The sequence below is a fragment of the Hippopotamus amphibius genome, chromosome 12, assembly GCF_030028045.1.
Source record: "Hippopotamus amphibius kiboko isolate mHipAmp2 chromosome 12, mHipAmp2.hap2, whole genome shotgun sequence".
Taxonomy (NCBI): Eukaryota; Metazoa; Chordata; class Mammalia; order Artiodactyla; family Hippopotamidae; genus Hippopotamus; species Hippopotamus amphibius.
In genome coordinates this window covers 52,801,687-52,823,521 of record NC_080197.1, presented here as the reverse complement: position 1 = coordinate 52,823,521, position 21,835 = coordinate 52,801,687, and the positions used below count along the sequence as shown (strand labels likewise).

General features: G+C 37.7%; 1 protein-coding gene across 1 annotated transcript in view; it reads right to left on the bottom strand.

The window, feature by feature from the left end:
- The window catches only part of PKP2 (plakophilin 2), an 89,538-nt gene that overhangs the window by 33,482 nt on the left and 34,221 nt on the right, over nt 1–21,835 (bottom strand). The window contains exons 5-6 of the mRNA XM_057703758.1: nt 8,982–9,189; nt 280–457 (exon numbers count right to left, since the gene is read on the bottom strand). Of these exons, the coding sequence (XP_057559741.1) occupies nt 280–457; nt 8,982–9,189 (386 nt within the window). The remainder of the gene's footprint in view (nt 1–279; nt 458–8,981; nt 9,190–21,835) is intronic.

Sequence of the window (21,835 nt, the reverse complement as noted above, 5' to 3'; positions counted from 1 at the left end):
TAGGGAAGGCCAGTCTGCATGGACTTCTAGGTGTTCAGATTGGATTTCTAGTTTCTCTAGTGGAACTGACATGCTCTCTCTCATGAGCTAACGTGGGTAGCTTTTGGAATCAAATATGTCTGGGAAAAATACTTTTTCCACATTGTGCTTCTAGTATTTAGAGTGATCTTTATAATTTTTATCGTATCTTCAGGTAATTGGGTAGAGTTTTAGACAGATGTGGATGCAGTATTTAAAGTGTACAGAGAAAAGGTTGAGGGAGTAGTAGACTGGCATTACCTTAGGCATCCTGTGACATTGTAGAATATATCAAAATCGAGCAGACCATTTGCTTTGGGGTAGTCTCCTTCTGGCCACCCCGAAAAGGGGATGATGATATTCTCAGTTAAGATAAGCAAGGCATCTGTTATCATGAGATTCTTAAGTCTGTCATTAGAGGACAAATTCCACAGCAAACCTAGAAAAACACAGAGTACCATCAAAACAGTGCAGGTTGGGTCAAAATGACTGTTGAAAACATCAGTTAAGACCGTCAACCCTAGAACTATGGATAGTTATAAAAAGAAAAACAAATAAACAAACAAACAAACAAGGTATGGGGAGACAACCCTTTTTCCAAGGGAAAGAACCTGTTTAGACCTCATTAGTTGGTAATGGAAGCTGTTCCATAAGAACAATGAAAAATATATACATATATGTATAGATACATACACACATATATAAACAGAGAGAGGGAGAAAGAGAATTTACAATGTAAAACTATACACCTTTACTCAAGAACATAAATGAACGCCAAAAATTCTTATTGCTGTTTCTCTTAAAAGACCCTACCACAAAGCTGACATCATTAGTATAATAAATTCTGGGCTCACCAACAGGAAAGCTTGAAATGATCCTATTGTAATTAAGAGCTCAGCATTTTAAGAGTCCTATTTTTCTCCTTTAGATACCTATCTAAGAATATCTGCCAGCCTCTGCTCCCCACTACCTGCCACTCCCATCTGACATTTGCCTTACAATAACAGCAGGAAGGGCCTGTAGAAAGCCTTTACCTATGCCTGTCAACAGCAGGCTGAGCAACATCACCAATTAATATTTATGAACTCCCGCCCAATGGCAGACTTTATGTCCTTCCAGAATTGATGCTGGCTCCACCTCATCTACTTCCCATATTACAGTTTGGCAGAGAAGGAGAGACAAGAGTATTTTATCTACCTGCCAACTTGCACGGTCTAAGCATTGGTACCATATTTACTCACTTAACTTCCCTATTTCTCTTGAATCCCCTCCACCCCCAATTAAAAAGAAAGGCCATATAAGCCAACTCAGGAAGAAATGAAGATAACAGAAGACTGGATTTCCCAGGACATCTGTAAGACAGAGACTGAAGCTGGGTACTGAGAGAGAATACGGGTACTGAGAGAGAATACGAAGTGGCACACAGGATTTGTTTTTCTCACAAATTTGGTGCTCAGATAACTCTGATTCAGTGGAAGGACTATGCACCTACTATTGCTATTCCAGGGACTCCCAGCAGGTGTCACGTTGCTTTGCCATCATTCATTCTTCTGTAAGTTACTCTCACTATTACCCAGGAAAGGAGAAAGAGAGCGGGGACACAGAGAGAAGGGATCTTCATTTTCTTCCTGTTTAAGTAAGTAATTCCTACTTCTTAAATTTACTGCTTTGTCTGCATGAAGGACAGAGAAAGCACAGATAGATGGGACAGTCCACTTTATGGAGAAAAGCAAACATGGTGATGCTGGCCAGAATTACGTGGTGGTATCACCTCCCCTGATATTAATGACTGAAATAATAGTCTGTATGGTTAAAGCTTAGTAGTTAATCAACCGTACTTGTATTTGGCCCATCAGTTAGGATACTCCAGGCCTAATGTAGTTTTCTGGGCTTAAACGGTTTACTTTGGCTGTGTATAAGTAACTAATTTTTTTAAACAAGCAAATTTCCACCACAGCGTCCACCTAGCTTCCATGAGACAGAGCAACACTGGGTCTAGGGTTTCGTGGGGACAAGAACTCTGGCTGATGAGGTCTCTTCCTGATCAGACTGGTGTTTGGGGTTAGTCATGAGCAGTGGCCCTCGGCCACAGGTTTTACAACACAATGATTTCATGCGTCACACCTCATCTTAAGAGGCCCTGGAGGGGAGAGACAGAATAAAACTCCAGAAACTCCTAAGGTGGTTGAAAACAATTGAAAGGCAGGTCTGAGGCTGAGTTTTGGTTACTAAGCTACAAAAGAAAGCTAAAAAGAAAAGAAAGAAATGGGGGAAAAAAGCTTCCTGTTCTACATTAGCAAACAAATTAACAGTCTTTGCCTGCCAGAGGCTTAAAAATGTGAAGCATAATGACATCTCCTCTCTTTAAAAAGGACCACACAGAGCACTCAAAGGAAAAGTACACCTTACAATAAAAACCAGAGAGGATTAATTTGAACAAAGGGAGTGGAATTTTCCTCCAACAGTCAATGTCCTTTGTATCTTGGCATACTATATTAGTTCTATAGAAGTATATGGTTTGGGGAGTTTTAGTACAATTTTTGAATTTTTAATGTAAGATATTATACAGAAATGTCATGCTTGCCAAATTTCTGTATAGTACAAAGCTAGGTAAGAGCTTAAATGTTCACCAGAGATTTAGGCCTGTACTTATACACACATACACCTTCACACACATACAAAATCAATAAATGACCAATTACAAATTGGGAAAATGTGCATGCCAATATGGCACAAAGGGCTGAATACCACTAATATACAGAGTTCTTATAAATCATTAAAATTTCAATTACTAGTACAAAAATTAACCCAAAGCTAAAACAGTCTAATATACACAGGAATGCAGGCTCTCTAGTAACTAAAGAAATGCAAATTTAACAACTACATATTTTCTGTGGCTATAGGAGGCAAATCAGACCAATGAGTGGAAATTCTGAGGAAGGAGATTTTGGCTCAGTGAAAGCATAAACTTTTAACAGAGCTTTGAAGAAAACAGAAAGATCTGCTTGTAAGATTCAGCACTATCGCTGGAGGCAATAAAAAAAAATGAGCTCAGCCTTGATGAAAATATCGACAAAGGGTCTGATCTCAAAACTAGAGTGTTAGAAGAGTGTTAGAAGAGATCAGGGACTTCCCTGGCGGCACAGTGGTTAAGAATCTGCCTGCCAATGCAGGGGACATGGATTCGATCCCTGGGCTGGGAAGATCCCACATGCTGCGGAGCAACTAAGCCTGTGCACCACAACTACAGAGCTCACGTGCTACAACTACTGAAGCCCATGAGCCTAGAGCCTGTGCTCTGCAACAAGAGAAGCCACCGCAATGAGAAGCGCGAGCACCGCAATGAGTAGCCCCACTCTCTGCACCTAGAGAAAGCCTGGGTGCATCAACGAAGACCCAACGCAGACAATAAATTAATTAATTAATAAACTAATTAAAAAAAAGAGACTACCACTTACCAAATGAGCCCAGCAACAAATCAGAATCACATATTCCTGGGCCACATCCCAAATTTACTAAGCCTGACTCTCAGGATGGATTCCAGGAATTCGTATTTTAAAAATGATTCCCATTTCTGGCATTGAGAAATTAATGGTTTAGATGACCCTGAATAGATGTCCCTTTCAGCGATTAGATTCTATATTCCCTGATACCGTATTATAATTAAGGTTTGGATTTTTATTTGTCTCACCGTTAACTTCTGGTCAATTTATTCACAGTGCCTACATTTCTATTATTATAGTTCTTTGTTGTAGCTGTTCTGTCTGTAATTTTCTATCACTAAGCTCTCATTCTAGTCAAAAAGAAAGGGAACTGGATTCTGGTAAAGAATATACTTTGAATAATTAGCAATTATAAGAGATAATGACAACGTGTATTATGTAGAAAGTTATTGCCAATTGATATTTACGAAATACAGCTACCTAGTAAAAGGATCCAATAGATATTAAAACCCATGGTTTATTAATATTGCTCTTTAGGACTGAAAATATAGTTACTTAACTAAATCTGTGTAATGTTTAGTAGCAAAACTTGTAAATTTTACAATTAAATCTTCAAGGAGGAGTAGGAGGAGAAGTGATTTTTTTTTTCAATCTTTATTGGAGTATAATTGCTTTACACTGTTGTGCCAGTTTCCGCCGCACCACAAAGTGAATCAGTTGTATTTATACATATATCCCCATATCCCCTCCCTCTTGAGCCTCCCTCCCAAGCATCCCTCCTACCCGCCCTATCGCACCCCTCTAGGTCATCAGCTATCATCCGGTTGATCTCCCTGGAGAGTAGGAGAAGTGGTTCTTTTTAAACATGCTTTTCAAAATGATCACAGAGCAGTAGGAATCTGTTTTTGCAATTTCCCTTGCATGGATATATCCCTCCTTTCACCTAACTTCTGTAAATCTTACCTGGAGTATCACATTATAGCAAAGGCCATTTATCCAAAGCTATAAGTAAACCCAAGGCACTCTGTTAAACCATTAGAGATGCAGAATAAAATGATATACATTTAAAGAGTGTGCTTAATGGATATTTTATACAGTAAAATGTTTTGTCTATGAAAATACAGAAATCCAATCAAATATTTTCATAAAATTTGCAGAGATCAATATGCATTTTCAACAAGTTTCACTGACAATCATCCCCACTCTTGCTTATGCAACTTGCAGAAGAGGGACAGGAGTCCCTTACTTCGTTCTAATCATGACCTGTTTTTACACAAGGCAGAGCCCTACTCACTCCAGTAAGTGCTTATTACTCAGTGACCTTAAAGATGAACTTCTGAGACTAGTACGTACTGTTCTCATTTCAACTAAATACTACCACACTCACTTGGTAAGGGAGGGGGAACGCACTCATGGGAGGAAAGTCTTTGATCCTGAAGTCTTTTCATCAGAAGAGGGCAGAGCTTCCCTCCTAGGCAGGTACTAAAAATGCCAGAAAAGTTAAGTGAGTTGACTCTCCTTCCCAGTGAACAAAGCTCTGGTTCGTTCTTCCCAGCTGAACTTCTCATGCATATATAAAAACGGATTGTTTATTTTTTTACATCTTGGCCAGAAAAGTCAGGGTCTTCTCAGAAAACACACCTGATTCTCTTATTTGTGTGTAATCTAGATATTCCCAGACCATAAAACTGCTTTTTATATTTGGTCAGGCATCCACAGCTGTTGAGAAACTTATACGAGTACCACTGTTGTTACTGCAGTAACATCCTCGCACAAAAAAAGTGGCAACTTAATATGAAAGTACACAAAGGTAGTTCAGAGAAGCCCCTTCCTTCAAAATGCTGCCAAGAGGAAACAGGAGGCCTGAGAGTAAAGTATAGAAGACTGGTATTTGAAAATGCTTCAGTGGGAATGTAAATTGATACAGCCACTATGGAGAACAGTATGGAGGTTCCTTGCAAAACTAAAAACAGAATTACCATATGACCCACCAATCCCACTCCTGGGCATATACCCAGAGAACACCATCATTCAAAAAGACACATGCACCCCAATGTTCATTGCACCACTATTCACAATAGCCAGGACATGGAAGCAACCTAAATGTCCAACAACAGATGAATAGATAAAGAAGATGTGGTACATATATATAATGGAACATTACTCAGCCGTAGAAAGGAACAAAATTGGGACATTTGTAGAGACATGGATGGACCTAGAGACTGTCATACACAGTGAAGTAAGTCAGAAAGAGAAAAACAAATATTATATAGTAATGCATATATGCGATATATAGAAAAATGGTACAGATCAACTGGTTTGCAAGGTAGAAATAGAGACACAGATATAGAGAACAAACATATGGACACCAAGGGGGAAGGGGGGGGTTGGGGTGGGATGAATTGGGAGATTGCGATTGCCATATACACATTACTAATAAGAAAAAAAATAACAAATTGTACACTTTAAATATATGCAGTTTATTGTATGTCAATTATATCTCAATAAACGTTCTTGAAAAAAAAAAAAAGAAATGAAAATGCTTCAGAGAGAAGTGATATTTGGGCAGCTATTGAAGAATGAGGTTTACCAGGTGGTCTAGGTGTGGAAAAGAAATCTACTCCAAGACAACAGCAGAAGCAAAGGTATCAAGACAGATGAGACATGGAACAGAGCAGCAAATTCTTTAGGATTTCAGAGCCTGGGCTAAAACAGTATGAAAAGAGACACTGCTGCCAATGGTCACCAGGCTCACATCATAAAATCTTTGTGTGGGATGCTGCAACATACGGACTTTAACATAGGTAATGGAGAACATAATGGGACAATATTTTTATTTTAGAAGGAAAGCACTAGAAGCAGAGTGGTGGGTAGACTGGGAATCTGCAATATTGAATCACAGAGCCCAGGCACAAGGATACTGCAAGAGCAGACCAGAGAGATGAAGAGGGTTTGAAGCAAGGCAGTGGCAAGAGGACAGAGAGGAAGGGCCAAAGAGGGGCAAGGGAGCGCTCTCTTATCCAAGATCTCAAAGACAAAGCCCCTTCCCAAAGGAGTGTAAAAGTGAGTCACTCTCTGCCCCAAAAGCAGAGAGTGGGAGCCACTCTGATATAGCAAAATACCCAGATAATACTGGGTTCAAATCTGGACTTCGTTCTTTGCTAGCTGCGCAACCTTGGGCAACTCACTGAACCCCATGAGCCGCACACTGGCCATATATAAACAGTCAATACTACCATACCTTACAGAGCTGTCAGGAAGAACAGAGATAAAAAATGGAAAGCCCAAGTTTATGACTAGCATGTAACAGAGGCTCAATAAAAAGATGCTTACAAATTATTGACAAGAAAAGATTCACGTATATGGTTACTCGCTTTGTGTTTCTAAACAAAGATACAAACATGTCTAAATTAAGTCAACAATTTGTTTTTGAGGCCCCCAAAGCACTTATTTAGCGCTTCTATTAACAGAGCTAAAGTAAGTTATTTTTTAGTAGGATTTGTATCAAACATTCAATTATCAACTCAATTCAATTAATATGTAACGAACACCTTCTGGTAGGGATGTTTGGCTTATACCAGAAATCCTGGGAATTGCACAATCAAACTCCACCTATCAGCTCTGTACATTATCTAAAGAAGACTCAATGGTTTCTATGGCATCAATAGCACAAAACATTCTCTGTCCTCAGTTTCTTTCTTCCTACACAAAACAAGAGGAAGTTTCCTTGACACACACCCACACATCTGACACAGCTTTCTGGCAACCATGCACCCTAACCTCGATCACTCTATTACCCAAGTTTCCTCTAAATGACCAGCAGCTTCTTTGCTTTGCTAGTGATTTTCATTTTGCTGGGAATAACTTTCATTCTCCTTTAAAACACTAGTTTCCATCTACTAAAACATGAGTAGTCATGTTTAAATAAAATCCATAACCTCTCTAGACTGTGATTTGTCCTGGCTGACACTTGAAGGCGGCTCTCTACATGTTGGCTGAACAAATGAATGAATAAGTGAGAGCACACTTACTTTCTGTAGGTATTTTAATATGTCATGGATATCAAAGGAAATCTCTTATGGGACATGACAGCATGCTGGCAGAAGCGTAGTATGGTGCAACCCTTCATATAGTTTTATACAATTAAAATATATTAAGATAGAAAATGTGATATTTTGAGATATAAATGGATAGAGAGGATATAATGACAACATTTTTATAGAAAAAAACTTGTACAATAAAGGATGGCAGAAGTGCAACATATATTCATTTCAATTTAAACAATATTTATGGAATACCTCTTTTAAATAAGTATGAACACTGTCAGCTATTATCATTAAAAAAACTTTTATATGATATATTAGAAAGGGTTAACTTCTTTGGACCTTAGTTTCCTCATCTATAAAACTGAGATTTAATACCCAATACCTAAAAATACTTCAAAACCTAAGGTTTTTGTGAGAATAAATTAAAGAGGTCTACTACCTGTGACACTGAAGATACTTAGAAGTTTTCCCAAGGCAATACTACCAACAATTACACTCAGTAATGTTTCTTGCACTCTTTGTAATGTGTTCAGGGAGCTTCAGCAGAGAGCTGATGAACCATTTTCATTTCACTTTCAATGAACTATTTTCTCTTCTATCATATGCACTATTCATTTAAACGAAACTAGATCTCCTTCCTCTATGCTTCAAGAATTACTAGGGGCTTCCCTGGTGGCACAGTGGTTAAGAATCCACCTGCCAATGCAGGGGACACGGGTTCAATCTCTGGCCCAGACAGATTCCACATGCTGCGGAACAACTAAGCCCGTGCGCCACAATTATTGAGCCTGCACTCTAGAGCCCGTGAGCCCCAACTATTGAGCCCGTGTGCCTCAATTACTGAAGCCCGCGCACCTAGAGCCTGTGCTCCACAACAAAAGAAGTCACTGCAATGAGGAGCCCGCACACTACAATGAAAAGTAGCCCCCACTCGCCGCAACTAGAGAAAGCCTGCGTGCACAATGAAGACCCAGCGCAGCCAATAAATAAATAAATAAACTTATTTAAAAAAATTTACTAAAACCATTACTTTAGTTCTATCTAATTACTTTAGTTCTCTAATCCATGCATAGAGTGCAGATATTTAGTTTTCCAAATCAGTATTTGAATAGAAAAATAAAATGGAGAACTGAAAAACATATACAGTCATGCTTTTTTTTGGGAGGGTAGAAGGACAGGTAAGCTAGGAAGCTGGTACTGAGAGGGGTCCAGGTGATGGAAGGTGCATAGAATTTCTAATTAAGAGTATTAACCAAAGAGCCTCAGAATAATTTCCCCTTCAGAAAAAAAGGAATTCAAACTTGACTTGAATCTCGGCCTAAGCCAGCAGTAATAATGCTCCTTGGAAGCCATCTCTCATGTAACAATGAGCCCACCAATCATTTGTTCCAGGAAATTTCAAAAAAACGGATGCCACTGACACATCTGGCTGGGGTGCACTGTGCCACCCCCTGTGACAGTCAGTGAGCACTACCTGTTATCTGCTTCTTAGTCTCCAGGTCTCTGGTTTGCTTCAGCACCTGGAGCAGCCGCGGTGCTCCGCTGAGTTCAGCTACCTCCAATTTGTTGTCATTATCTTCAAACACCAAGTTTCTCAAGGCCCCACACACAGCTCGCTGGATGTCTTCATTCTGAACTTTCAGGAGCTGTAGCAGCTTGGGGATGCCATGAAGCTGGTAAACCTGGGGAAGAAGCAGATGCGTATTTCAGATATTTATTAACTCTGACGTAGCATTAAAAATACTCAATATGATAATGAATGAACAGAGCAGATTCAGTGACTTTGTTGATAACTTCCACCAATCAATGTGTGGTACAACCGGAGACTCCTGTGTACAATATACCCCTGCTCTAAGGCAGTATCTCTCATCAAGGAGCTTAGAATAAATCTTCGAAGTTAAGACTGAAACTTAGGATGAATAAGTGATAATTAGGTGGATAGAAAGGGTTAAATAATAAAAGCCTCAATCATAATGAAGATGAAGAGAACTGGGAATCAGAGAAATAAAGTTTTATGGAAGAATACTATATTACATGAAAGTTTTTTCCAGGACAGAACTATACAGTCAATATAAACCATAGAAATTACCTCTATCAGTAGTAGAAATAATATTTCATTTACCATGGCAATTGTAGTAGCGATGCAAAACTAACCATAAATGCAAGCTATTTTTTTTAATTGAGGTATAAATGGCATATAATATTATATTAGTTTCAGGTGCAGAACGTAATGATTCAATATCTGTATATATTGTAAAATGATCATAAGTCTATTTAACATCCATCACCACACAGTTACAAACTTTTTTTCTTGTGATAAGAACTCTTAAGGTCTATTCCCTTAGCAACTTTCTAGTCACCATACTGTACAATACATTCCCATGGCTTATTTATTTTATAATTGGAAGAATGCAAGCCATTTTTATGATCAATTGCTTTGAGTATTTAAAAACATTTAAATAAATTATGCAAGCATTTTAGGTAAATAACATAACTTTACACTTTTTAATGTGTTATTTTAAAAATATTTCTTCTATACAAATATGCAAGAAACGGCATGATATTGGAGAAAGAACCAGAGGGTCAGAACAAGGAATAAAAAAGAAAAATAGAAGGTTTCAATTCTGAAACCTAAGGCTGTTTAAGAAAAGGCCAAATAATGACAGTCTGAACAAGGTGACTTTGTATTTTAGGCTGCAAATATTATCTAAAGAAAGGAGGTGGACGCAGCACTGCTGAGGAGAAATGTTAAATTGCAGACTGAGGGCTTTCTTTCTCAGAGGCTTCCACTAGCATCTGATGAAAAAAAATTTTTTTAATTAGTAAGAGCTTTTGGTAAAGATCTCAGTCATTTTCACCATCTTAATGCAGAAATTTTTAGGAATTAAGTTGCTGTGAATGAGCATAAATTTCCCATGCAGATGAAGCTCCTCGCTATGAATGATGCCCTGAGTGTACAACAGTTCCCACTCAGGAGAGAGCTGCACACCTGGTCCAGTATCACATTTTCTATGTGTCTCACAGACAGCTAAATGGAATTTAAGATACTGTCTTCCAATCTTATATTGTTAATCTTCCTTTGTTAGGACTGGGGAGTAGACTAGCAAGTCAGGAATAAAAGTCAAGGTTGTAAAATAATCTAGTAAAAGTATTAACCATAACAATAACCACAATAATAATAAAACAAAAATAACAACTCTTCCTCCCACTTCTATCATTAGGAGGTGTTGGCATAATGTTAAGAATTTTATATACATTATCTAATCAATAGCTTGCAAGAACCTTAAGAGGAAAAAAGTACTCTTTCGGTCCCTTTAAGGCTTCACTGGCAGCAATAAGGAAGAATACCTCCACTTTTGGTTCCCTTCAGAGGAGACATTTGCAGAACAGGAGAAAACCGGGAGACTAGCTACAGCAATTTTGTTGGGCTATGTCTAAAGCTATTCTGATGTATTTGTATGAAAATGCTAACGATAGTTATCAGCTAGATCTGGTCCAGCAGATCATCTATTTGATCACTTCTATTTCTGTTATTACACTTCCTTAAAAGCAGAAAAGCACAACTTATTTGAAAACAGCCTGTAACTCACGTGTTTCCCCAATTCTGTCAATTTCTATTTCATAGTTAGGTTTTATGATGGTTGAATTCATACTCTATAAAGTTCATAAATGGCAGTTAGACTACAGAAATATTTTATTGCTTAATTTACATGCTGCCTTCTTCGAAATATGATGTGAAATGGCCTCCTGGCCAAATTGCATTTCCAGCTGTGATGATCGCATGAGTGAGAAGTGGCTAGCGGAAACCTCCACTGCTCTGTCCGGGTGGCATGAATGGCTGGCTTCTGCCAACAGCCCTCTGACCCATTCCCTTACCCTGTCACCTTTATCCCCTTGGCTTTCAGCACTTGCTCCAGTCTGGAAAGAAGGAACAGCAGACACACCATACTCAGATAAACGCTGAAATCCAGCTACAGCTCTGCTCACTGTAGAATGTGACTCCCTGGTGTCTGGCAGCAACCCCACATTTAAAAATAGATTTGTTACTTTTATCCATTTAATCAAATAAATGGATATAAATCATATCAAATGCAAGAGGTTGATGACATTCTGCTTATTGCGTACAAATAGGGCAGTTAGTAGTGACTCCTATTCACATTAGGTCCAATGTTAAATGTGCTATTCTTGCCCCTTTGAATTCAGGGCAACAGGTGGGACCAGAGAGGTTGCATATGTTTCTGATACTGAATCCTCAGGGGATGTGTTCCTCCGCTGGGGAAAAGAAAAACAACTAGACCAACACGAACATCTCAGAACTTCAAAAAAGCTTCATTTGAGATGGTTTCTAAATATATGAAAGGGCAGAATCGCATATCAGAATTTTAGCTTTCTCCCTGACTACTCTGACTCTCTTCCCTGCCAACTCTAACTGAATTAAATGATGAGGGAACAGACAAGCTCTATTGGCTCCTGTGCCCTAGTGCCTTTGCTCTCAATTCCTTTCCTGTCTGAAATCCTCTGCCCACTCTGCCTTTTCTTCTGGAAAAGTCCTACTCATCTTACATAAGCCAGCTCAAATGTCACCTTCTCTGTGAAGTGTCACTCTTTCTCTCCTTTCCCTACCATTAGAATTAATCACTCCTTGTAAATTCGTATAAACTTTCAGGAAGGCAACTGTCAATGTGTCAAAAACGTCAAATACTTTCACTTTTAATAATCTTCATTAGGAAATAATTGAAATGCAGACACAGACTAACATGACAATAGTAACTACATTATTTATAATAGTGAAAAATAAGGAACCATAAATGTCCAATGATGAGGGAAGACTGGTTAATGTTTAACGGTCACATACCCATATATTGAGGTATCCACAGGGGAGGCAGAGAAATGTTTGAACATTTTATTAGTCATATAATTTTATTAGTCATATAGTTCCCTCATCAGTCAAATGTGGATTGTGTAAGATTAGTAATTGTGTGCTAGGCCCAGAGCAGCTACTCAACACATAGTAGCTACTACTATGACCATTAATATGCCACTATTAAAATGAAGTTTTTTCCATATATATATATATACAGATAGATAGATAGATAGATATAGATATAGATATCTATATATATATTTTGGCCACACAATGGCACTGGGATCTTAGTTCCTTGACCAGGAATGGAACCCATGCCCCCTGCAGTGGAAGCATGGAGTCCTAACCACTGGACTACTAGGGAATTTCGTTTACAAAATATTTTTAATGTTATGAAAAAATGCTTGATGCAACCTTATTGAAAAAAAGTTGAGTAAAATATCTATGCATTTCTGCTCACAGACATAAAGACGGGAATGAAACTGGGGGAAATGGTGGGGTTATAATGTACGAATGGGGCCTGCTACTTTGTATTTTTTTTAAACAAGCATGTATTTATGCATGATTTTTAAAAACAAAACAAAAAATCCCTATAAACAAAGCTACATATTCAATTTGATGACAGCTATGTACATGTATGCATTAAAAAAATCAGACAGCAAAACCAAAATGATAATAGAGAGACTGTGGGCCTTCTTCCTTTCTTCTTTCTTAATTTCTCCAATTTCTTATAATGAGTTTGTATTCACTTTATAATAAGATTTTACAAATCAGTTACGGCAGTCACTGCTTCAGTGATTAAGATTTGAAGCAGGCATGGAAACAAAACCAGCTTAAGAAGGGTCTTGCAGATTAAATTGAGGGATTTGTCCTTTATACTGCAGGCAAGCAGGGCAGATATTGGAAAGGTCTTGCTGGATGCTGTGAAGAGACTGGGATTAGGAGTGGATAAGAATGGAGGCAGAGAGATTAATTATAGGAGGCAGCTGGATTAACAGAGATGATGGTGACAGGGATCAGCATTGCAGCACTGAAGGGAGGGAAAGATGTAGGTAGTTTCAGGACACTTTAAAGAGCAGCATTAATAGGACTTGAAGACTGCATGAACATGAGAGGTAAGAAAAAAAGAAGGTTCAAAGTCTCTGTTCATATTTTGGTGTCAAACTACCTGGGTGAACTACCACTCACAGAGGAGTGAGTTATTATTTCAGGACAAGCATTGTATGATTATCTGATTGCATTCTCACAACAACTCTTTGTAGTTGGACTATTATTTCCAGTTTAAAGGTAAAAAAGCTGAGCAATTTCCCTGGTGGCGCAGTGGTTAAGAATCTGTCTGCCAATGCAGGGGACACGGGTTCGAGCCCTGGTCTGGGAAGATCCCACATGCTGCGGAGCAACTAAGCCTATGGACTACAGCTACTGAGCCCACGTGCCACAACTACTGAAGCCTGCACACCTAGAACCTGTGCTCCACAACAAGCGAAAGCCTGCACACAGCAACGAAGACCCAACACAGCCAAAAAATAAATACATAAATAAATAGTTTTTAAAAAAAGTCTTAAAAAAAAAAAGGTAGGAAAGCTGAGGCTGAGAGTGGTAAAATATCTTGCCCAAGGTCACCATGGATTCACACCCAGCCCCTGGACACTCTTGAGAGTCAGTGCTTAAACCACCACATGTCCTACCACCCAACCCAGCAGAAAGAACAAGTTTAAAAGGAGGACTGACCGGACAGTAGAGAAAAAAAAGCAATGAAGATAATGTGTTCATTTTTAGCTAAGTTAATACTGACTTCAGCGAGATGTCTAGGAAATAGACGGACATGTGCTTTGGAACCCGGGGAAAGATATGGTCTGGAGATGCTGTGAGTCATTAGCACTGAGAGCACACATTAGTGGACGCCAGAGGAGTAGATGAGGTGGATCAGGTGATGGTGTCAAATAAGAAAAGTTCCAGGAAAGCATCTAGGGAACATAGCATGTGAGGTACATGGTGAGGATAAATTTTTATTATTTTTTTTAAACAGAGGAAACCTGAAGGAGCCAGAGAAATGGAAAAACAGCCAGGAGACTCTGGACCAAAAGATGAAAGGAATGAGGGATTGTCAGTGTTAAATGCTGAGTCTTAATCAAATAAAGTAATAACTGAAAAGTTGCCACTGGTCTTAAAAGTTTATGATTTAAAATTTTGATCTTTAAATTATAATTGCTTTCTATAAATATGTTAAAAAAACTACAGTACCATTCTTAATATTAAAGGAATTTTGTTAATGCCCTCGGGTCATATTATCACAATTCTTAGATTTTCTACCAAACATACATGACTTTAGATTTCATACAGTTTTCACGTTTCATTATTCTCAAAACCAGTCTTTGTTCTAGCTTTATCACACTGAATAAGAACTAAGAAGGCAAGCATAGGTTTAATCCTAGACATAAGCAAAATATTTATAATCAAATTAGTAATTTAAAAGATAGTGGAAAACAAGAGAAAATTTCATGTAATTATAATTATAAAATGAAAGCACATATAAAACACTCAGTTTTAAAAATTGGGAATAAAAAAAGATTTGTGTATAAAGAAGGTTTATTACTAGCTAAATATATTTATTTAAAAAAATCCTTACTTATTTTTGCCATGGAATAAACATAGGTAAAGGGTCTGTGAGAAATACGCAAGATTAATAAATAACTTTTAAAAGTAAAAATAGATGGGATAGGTCTTTTGAAGCAATACATAAAATCCAGATATCATGAAGAAAAATATTGACAAATTTACTTCATAAGAATTTAAAATCAGGGCTCCCCTGGTGGTGCAGTGGTTAAGAATCTGCCTGCCAATGCAGGGGACATGGGTTCAAGCCCTGGTCCTGGAAGATCCCTGGGCCAGGAAGATCCAACATGCCTCCAAGCAACTAAGCCCATGTGCCACAACTACTGAGCCTGTGCTCTACAGCCTGGGAGCCACAACTTTGGAGCCCATGTGCCACAACTACTGAAGCCTGCCCGCCTAGAGCCCGTGATCCACAACAAGAGAAGCCACCACAATGAGAAGGCTGTGCACCACAACGAAGAGTAGCCCCCACTCACCACAACTAGAGAACGCCACATGCAGCAACGAAGGCCCAACACAGCCAATAAATAAATAAATAGAATTTAAAATCATGCATAATGAAAGATATCATAAGCAAAGTTAGGATACAACATTGCCACATATGTAGCAATGGATTAATGTGCATAATAGGTAAAGAACACCTACAAATAATTAAGAAACAGAGACATGTCTTAGAAAAAATAGCCAATGAATTAAAAAGTGACAACTGACTGAATAAATACAAAGTCAAAAAATAATCAAAAAGTGCTCATCTTCATGAATAATTAGTGAAATGCAAGTGGAAAAAAAAATCGGTGGAAGCTCTTTTGTCTGACTTACTAATTGATCTGCAGGATTAATCACATTCTCTTTTCCCTCTGTGACATTTACTGATTTTGAGTACTATCAAAGCTGGTAGGTTAGTATATATGTTGGCCTTTGCACTCTTATTTCTTCTAGTTTACCAAGAATAACTTACGTTTGTTACCCAATGCATTTATGTCAACCGTACTTGTTACTGTAATTATGTAATTTATTTACCTACCCTGAAAAAGCTCTGTGTCTCTGAAAACTAATTTAAATGCTTTAGAAAGACTAAATAAAGGTGAAAAGTGTTAAAAAGTTCTGTAATTGGCTGTGGAAGAAATCAACCTAAATGACTAAGTAAAAATATAAGAATCTAGAAGGATATGAACTCAGATGAATTAGGGCCATTTCACTTCAAAAAAACTAAAAAAGGTGAATGAAACATAATGGGCATAGTTTATGTATGAAAGGCAATGACAAACTCTGTGTGTGTGTGTGTGTGTGTTTAATTCTTTAAAAGACTTTCCCTGTAACTCTGATTACCTGATCAGTTATTAGTCTTGATTTAAACAAATAGGAAAATTTCCACTATAGATAGCTTGCTTTCTGCTTATCAGATTAACACAAATGAACAGAAAACAATGCCTTGTGGTAGTAAGGGTGCCTGTGAGTAGGCACTTCGACACCATGGTGGGAGTGTAAATCTGCATAATGGGGGGGGAAGATTTATAGGAGGCTATTTATCACTAGTAACGAGGACTAGATTTACCTACCGTTTGAACAATTCTAAAAACCAGACAAAGCAAACAATGGTTTCAATAACTGGGCATGAGGCAGCGACAGGCAGTGACCCCTAGGAGATGGAAAACAAGGAGAGCCCTACTGCTGCCTCAGATCACAGTCGGGAGAGAGCTGCCAGGCTGTGGTGCGGAGAGGGAAAACCTAAGTGGAATTCAACAAGCAGAGCTGAGGAGAAAGAGTGAAGACTCCAAGAAGAACAAAGAGGCTAGTGTCTGCAGGGAAGAGGAACAGTAAGAAAAGAGCTGCACAGAAAGAGAACTCCTGAGATCTGCAGAGGGTCCCCATTTAGTACTCAGTAGAGAATCAATCATCTTTGTGAGGAAATTGCCTGAAGCCAGGTAAGTAACTATCTAAAAAAGTTACTGCTCCTGGACTTCACTGGTGGCACAGTGGTTAGGAATCTGCCTACCAATGCAGGAGACATGGGTTTGATCCCTGGTCCAGGAAGACCCGGCATGCCGTGGAGCAACTAAGCCCGTGTGCCACAACTACTGAGCCTGTGATCTAAAGCCCGTGAGCCACAACTACTGAGCCTGTGTGCCACAACTACTGAAACCCATGCGCCTAGTGCCCGTGCTCCGCAACAGGAGAAGCCACTGCACTGAGAAGCCCGTGCACCACAACAGATAGTAGCCCTCACTAGCCACAACTAGAGAAAAGCCCATGTGCAGCAACAAAGACCCAACACAGCCAAAAAATAAATATAAAACAAACCAGAAAAAAGTTACTGCTTTTCATGCTCACACAAGCCTGTGAACAGTGCCTATTCTCACTAGCCAGCCAGAAAGCCTCAGAATTCATAATGCATTGGCTTGAGTTCTCAGAAGTATCTTGCCATAAGAAGTCGGGACCAATTAGTTTTAGAATAAATGCTTGTCTGGTCCCACCTAACAAATCTTAAAAGCAAGATTTGAAAGAGCCAAACTGTTTTCAAGTAATTTAACTGCATCCTTGAGTTTGAGATGTTAACCTCAAGAATATCCAGAAATATAAAAATGTTCAGCATCCAACAAGATAAAATTCATAATACCTAGCATTCAATAAAAAATTTCCAGGCATGCAAAGAAGAAAAATATTACCCATAATGAGGAGTAAAAACAATCGAATGAAACCCACCCAGAATGTAAATTGGTGCAGTCACTACGGAAAACAGTATGGAGGTTCCTCAAAAAACTGAAAACAGAGTTGCCACATGATCGAGTAATCCCACTCCTGGGCATATATCCAGACAGAACTATAATCCGAAAAGACACATGCAACCCTATGTTCATAGCAGCACTATTCACAATAGCTAAGACATGGAAACAACCGAAACATACAAAGACAGATGAATGGATAGACAATGTGATACTAGTCAGCCATAAAAAAGAATGAAAGAATGCCACTTGCAGCAACATGGATGGACCTAGAGATGATCATACTAAGTGAAGTAAGTCAGAAAGATAAAGACAAACACCGTATGATAGCACTTATATGTGGAATCTAAAATACAACACAAATGAACTTATCTATGAAACAGAAATGGACTCACAGACACAGAGAACAGACCTGTGGCTGACAAGTGGGAGGGGAAGATGGGGGAGGGAAAGATTAGGAGTTTGGGATTAGCAGATGCAACCTATTATGTACAGGATGAATAAACAACAAGGTCCTACTGTATAGCACAGGGAACTATATTTAATATTCTGTAATAAGCCATACTAGAAAGGAATGTGAAAAAGAATATATATATGTATAACTGAATCACTTTGCTATACAGCAGAAACTAACACAACATTGTAAATCAACTATACTTCAAAATAAATTTTTAAAAAATGAAACCCACCCAGAATGGACCCAAATGTTAGAATTAACAGACAAGGTCATTCAAATAGCTATTTTAACAGTCTTCCATATGTCCAGAAATCTTGAGGAAAGATGAAACATGTTAGGTAGGGACACAGAAGATATAAAAATGACTCAAGTTTAACTTCTAGAGATGAAAATATAATTTATGAAATAACACACTGAATGAGATTAATACCGTATTAAATATGGCAGGAAAGAATTAGTATATTTAAAGTATAGAAACTGAATTTACCCAGAAAGAAATATATAGAGAAAAAAAAACAAACACTAAAAAAGAAAAAGAGTATGCATGAGCTGTGGAACAACTTCAAGCAGCCTAATATATATGTAACTGTAGATCCCAAAGGTGACAAGACAGAAGAAAATTTCCCAAATTCCTAAAATTTGATGAAAAGTAAAAATCCACAATTTTGAGACATTTAATGAACCCCTAAGCACAAGAAACCTATGGAAAACTGCACCAAGGTACATTGTGACCAAACTGTTCAACACCAATGATAAAGATAAAATCTTAAAAGCAGCTTGAGTGGGCGGGGACACATCATGTACAGTAGAACAATAGGAGGACAGGAGATTTCTTGTCTGAAACAATGCAAGCAACAAGACAGTGGAGCAACAACTTTCAAGTACTGGAATTAAAACACTGTCAACCTAGGGTTCTGTGAAAATATCTCAGAAGCAAAGATTAAATTCTTTTTCAGATATACAAAAGCTGAAATAGTTAATTATCCAGAGATTTGCACTATAATAAATGTTTTAAAAAATTCTTCAGGGAAAGGGAAATGACATCAGATGACATCCACAAAAAGAAATGAAGAGCACTGGAACAACTTAGATAAAATGAGCAAAGACTTTGGTATCTGAATGACACAAACTACCAAAGCTCAACAGGAAGAAATGGACAGTCCAAATAGTTCCATATCAGTTAAAGAAATTAAATTTATAGTTCATAACCTTCTCACAAAGAAGACAAGGTCAAAACAGCTTCACTGGAGAATTCTACCAAACATTTAAGGAAGACATAACACCAAGTCCAATCAAGCTCTTTCAGAAAATTGAAGAGGAGAGGACACTTCCCAATTTATTCTATGAGGCTAGTATTACTCTCAAGCTAAAAATGGACCAAGACATTACAAGAACCCGTGCTCCGCAACAAAAGAAGCCACTGCAATGAGAAGCCTGCACACCACTATGAAGAGTAGTCCCCGCTTGTGGTAACTAGAGAAAGCCTGCACGCAGCAAAGAATACCCAATGCAGCCAATAAATAAATAAATTTCTTAAAAAAAGCTTTAAAAAAAAGACTTTACAAGCAAATTACAGACCAATATCATTTAATTATTAGCTGTGTAATTTCTTGGCAAAATTTTAGAAAATCTAATTCAAAAATATAAAAAGTAACAGTACATCATGACCAAGTGGGTTTTATCATAGGAATGGGGTAACATTTAAAAATCAAAATAATATACCATATTAGCAAAACTAACTTAAAAACCAGAGTAGTATTTCAATAGATGTATGAAAAGCATTTGATAAAATTCAGCAGTCATTCCTGAGTAAAAAAACAAATCTATTAAATTAGGGACAGAAGGGAAGTTGTTCAACTTGATACAGTGATTTATGGAAAACCTACACCCACAGCTAACATCATACTCAATGGTAAAAAGCTGAAAGCTTTTCTTCAAAGATCAGAAACAACTAGAAGGCCCATTCTCACTGCTTTAGTCAACAAATTCAGTAAAATTGTAGGATGTGAAACCAATATACAAAAATTGGTTGCATTTCTATATACTAATAACAAACTATCAGAAAGAGCAATTAAGAAAACAACCCTGTTTACAATTGCACCAAAAAGAAAAAAATCCTAGGAATAAATTTAACCAAGGAGGTGAAAGACCTGTACACTGAAAGTTATAAGACAATGATGAAAGAAACTGAAGACATAAATAAATGGAAAAGTAGTCCATGCTCACAGACTGGAAGAATTAATATCATTAAATTGTCTATACTAGCCAAAGCAATCTCCAGATTCAATGAAATCCCCATCAAAATTCCAATGGTATTTTTCTTGGAAATAGAACAAGCAATCATAAACATTTATATGGAACCACAAAAGATCCTGAATAGATAAAGGAATCTTGAGAAAAAAGAACAAAGCTGGAGGCATCATGCTTCCTTGATTTCAAATTACATTAAAAAGCTATAATAATCAAAACAGTATGATATTAGAATAAAAACAGACATACAAATTAGTGGAACAGATTAGGGAGCCCAGAAATAAACCCACACATTATGATTAATTAATTCACAACAAAGGAGTCAAGAATACACAATAAAAGGTTTTGGGGAAGCTGCATAGCCACATGCAAAAGAATGTAAGTGTATCACTATCTTATACCATACATAAAAATCAACTGAAAATGGATTAAAGACTTGAATGTAAGATCTGAAACCATAAAACTCCTGGAAGAAAAAACAGGCTGTAAGCTCCCTGACATTGGTCTTGGTGATGATTTTTTGGATTTGACACCCAAAGAAAAGGCAACAAAAGCAAAAATAAACAAGTTGGGACTATACCAAACTAAAAAGGTTCTTCACAGCAAAAGATCAATGAAATGAAATGGCAACCTATACAACGGAGAAAGCATTTGCAAATCATGTCTGATTTAATATCCAAAATATACAAAAAACTCATACAACTCAACATCAAAACAAACAACCTGATTAAAAAATGGGAAGAGGACATGAACAGACATTTTTCCAAAGAAAACAGACACATGGCCAATAAACACCTGAAAAGATGCCCAACATCACTAATCATCAAGGAAATGCAAATCAAAACCACAATGAGATATTACCTCACACCTGTTAGAATTGCTGTTACCAAAAAGTCAAGAAGTAACAGTGTTGGCAAGGATGTGGAGAAAAGGGAACCCCTGTGCACTGTTGGTGGGAATGTAAACTCGTGCAGCCACTTTGGAAAATGGTATGGAGGCTCTTCAAAAGATGAAAAGTAGAACTACCATATAATCCAGCAATCCTACGTATAGGTATTTATCTGAACGAAACAAAAATAACTCAAAAAGATATATGAACCCCCATGTTCACTGCAGCATTATTTATAATAGCTAAGACATGGAAACAACCTAAGCGTCCACTGATAAATTAATAGATAAAGAAATTGTGGTGTGTGTGTGTAAATATATATATGGGATATTATTCAGCTGTAAAACGGAAGGAATTACTGCCACTGCAACAACATCGATGGACTTAAAGGCACTGTGCTATGTGAAATAAGACAGAGATAGACAAACATCCTATGACCTCACTCACACCTGGAATCTAAGAAACAAACGAAACAAAACAAAACAGCTGAAGTCATAGGTACAGAGAACAGATTGGTGGTTGCCAGAGA